Below are 2,500 nucleotides of genomic sequence, written 5' to 3'. Positions count from 1 at the left end.
GGACGCCGCCGCCGCTCAGGTCAGACGAGACACACGTGATCAGGGATTCTACGGATCCTTAAATTAAGAAATCTGATGTTAACGAGAGAAGAATTCACTTGTTTAACAGATTTAAACACATGAAGCTTCTGTCCTCCCTAACCTGATGCACGTGACGCTGATGTGGTTGTGTCTGAACAGGACGTGGAGCGCGGCGCCGCCCCCTCCTCCTTCGCTGCGGCGCTGACTCTGTACCTGAGCACGTGTGCGCAGCGCTCAGACGATCGCCTGCACGCAGAGTTCAGCTTCGTCCTCGTCTCGCTGCTCGGAGACTTCATCTCGTCCCTCAGGTGTCCCGACGCCTCCTTCAAAGGTGAGTCGTCCTGGAGGCGTGGCCTCGGGGTCAAACCGGGGTCGAAGGGTCGCCGCTGAGCGCGTTGTGTGTCTGCGTCTGCAGGTGACGTGTGGTGGAACCCGGAGAAGCTGGACACCAACACCTGCTGTTACCTGGGGCTCACCTGCCGCCTCTTCAGCGTCATCATCAACGGCGCCGGCGAGGGCCCGGCAGCCGGCCGCTTCAGAGACTTAATGAAGCTGCTCATCCAGGTATGAGGTCACTTCCTGTGGACCGATCACACGTGCGGCTCGTGGCGTTAGTTTGAAGGTAACTCCGCCCGCTCTGCTCCAACAGGTTCACCTGTGTGAGACGCCGGCGCTCTTCCGCTTCCTGTGCGTGCTGTGGGGATACGGCAGTAACCACGGAGACCAGCTGGACGTGAAGGTGGGCGCCGTCCTGCAGACTCAGGCTCTGTATGTGGGCGGAGCTCTGCTGAGCGCCCAGCCGCCCGCCGCGCTGCAGGAGCTGGTCGCGGCCGACTCACCCGGTGAGGAACTTATTAAAGCAGCGTTCTGGGGTTGACAGCGTGCTAACATGCTAATGTGCTAACATGCTAAGCTAACAGGGTGACCATGTGACTGTGTGCCCCTCAGTGGTCCCGTCCCTGCTCTGCTGTCTCACCTCGCCGGTTCGAGAGGTCCGGCGGGCGGCGCTCGGCGCCCTGCAGAACCTCTCAGGAGCCGACACTTCTCCCTTCCAGCCAATCACAGAAAAGCTTCTGAAGACCGCAGAGGAAGTCCTCGCCGACCCGTCGTACCTGAGCCAGGTGAGAGCGACACACACACACACACACACACACACACACACACACACACACACCAGAGTTTATCTCTCATTAAAAATCATAAAAAGCTTAATTTTTTGAAGCATGACTCATAAAAGCAAAACATTACAATCAAACAATGATAAAGACAATTAAATGTGTGTGTGTGTGTGTCTGTGTGCGTGTGCCTGTGTGTGTGTGTGTGTGTGTGTGTGTGTGTGTGCCTGTGTGTGTTTGTCTGTGTGTGTCTGTGTCTGTGTGTGCCTGTGTGTGTGTCTGTGTGTGTGTGTGTGTGTGTGTGTGTGTGTGTGTGTGTGTGTGTGTGTGTGTGCCTGTGTGTGTGTCTGTGTGCGTGTGTGTGTGTCTGTGTGTGCGTGTGTGTGTGTGTGCCTGTGTGTGTGTGTGTGTGTGTGTGTGCACGCTGCAGGCGCTCGGCGTGCTCCATGAGGAGTGTGTGTCCGTCAGAGGGAAGTCGCAGCAGAAGCTGCAGTCGTCGTTGGAGCAGCTGCTGCGGAGCGTTCAGGCGTCCTGCTGCCCGTCCTACAGCGCCTGCGCTCTGCTGCGAGCGCTGAGCCGCGTCAACGGACAGGTGAGAGCGGGAACACACCCGAACGCACCTGAACACACCTGAACGCTTCACTCTCATCCACAAACTGGCGCCCTGTGCTCACGTGGATCTGGTCCCTCTCTCTCAGGCCGTCCTGTCCGACATGCTTCCTGTTCTGGATCGCCTCCTGGAGCAGAGCGGCCCCGACGGCCCCACGCTGCTGCGGGGCGAGGCCCAGCTCATGCACCTCGTCCTGGGGAAGTACAACGAGGCGTCGGCCCCCCTGCTGGCCCGGGACCAGAACTGTCTGGACCTGTTTATAAGAGCTCTGAGGACCTCCACCCAGCACTACCCCGACGTCCCCAGCTGCCAGATTATCGCCCTGGAACAGGTCAGGATGACCTCGAACCAGGGTCAAAAACTGGGATTATACCAGAGTGAAACCAGGGATTATACCTGAGTAAAACCAGGGATTATACCAGAGTGAAACCAGGGATTATATCAGGGATTATATCAGAGTGAAACCAGGGATTATATCAGAGTGAAACCAGGGATTATATCACAGTGAAACCAGGGATTATATCACAGTGAAACCAGGGATTATATCAGAGTGAAACCAGGGATTATACCAGAGTGTAACCAGGGATTATACCAGAGTGTAACCAGGGATTATATCAGAGTGAAACCAGGGATTATATCAGAGTGAAACCTGGGATTATACCAGAGTGAAATCAGGGATTATGTCAGAGTGAAATCAGGGATTCTATCAGAGTGAAACCAGGGATTATATCAGAGTGAGATCAGGGATTATATC

At 55.7% G+C, this 2,500-nt stretch overlaps 1 protein-coding gene across 3 annotated transcripts in view; it reads left to right on the top strand.

Annotated features, from left to right (window-relative positions):
* Positions 1-2,500, top strand: part of heatr1 (HEAT repeat containing 1) — a 26,250-nt gene that overhangs the window by 12,158 nt on the left and 11,592 nt on the right. For all 3 annotated transcript variants that reach the window (XM_083932985.1, XM_083932986.1, XM_083932984.1), the window contains exons 17-23: positions 1-19; positions 181-352; positions 437-585; positions 671-863; positions 970-1,142; positions 1,567-1,728; positions 1,835-2,077. The exon at positions 1-19 is cut by the window's left edge and continues 182 nt beyond it. In XM_083932985.1, coding sequence (XP_083789111.1) covers positions 1-19; positions 181-352; positions 437-585; positions 671-863; positions 970-1,142; positions 1,567-1,728; positions 1,835-2,077 — 1,111 coding nt within the window. The remainder of the gene's footprint in view (positions 20-180; positions 353-436; positions 586-670; positions 864-969; positions 1,143-1,566; positions 1,729-1,834; positions 2,078-2,500) is intronic.

The sequence above is a fragment of the Echiichthys vipera genome (genome assembly GCF_963691815.1).
Source record: "Echiichthys vipera genome assembly, chromosome: 18".
Taxonomy (NCBI): Eukaryota; Metazoa; Chordata; class Actinopteri; order Perciformes; family Trachinidae; genus Echiichthys; species Echiichthys vipera.
Note: the sequence above shows the minus strand (reverse complement) of the source record. Positions and strands in the feature narration are given on the sequence as shown.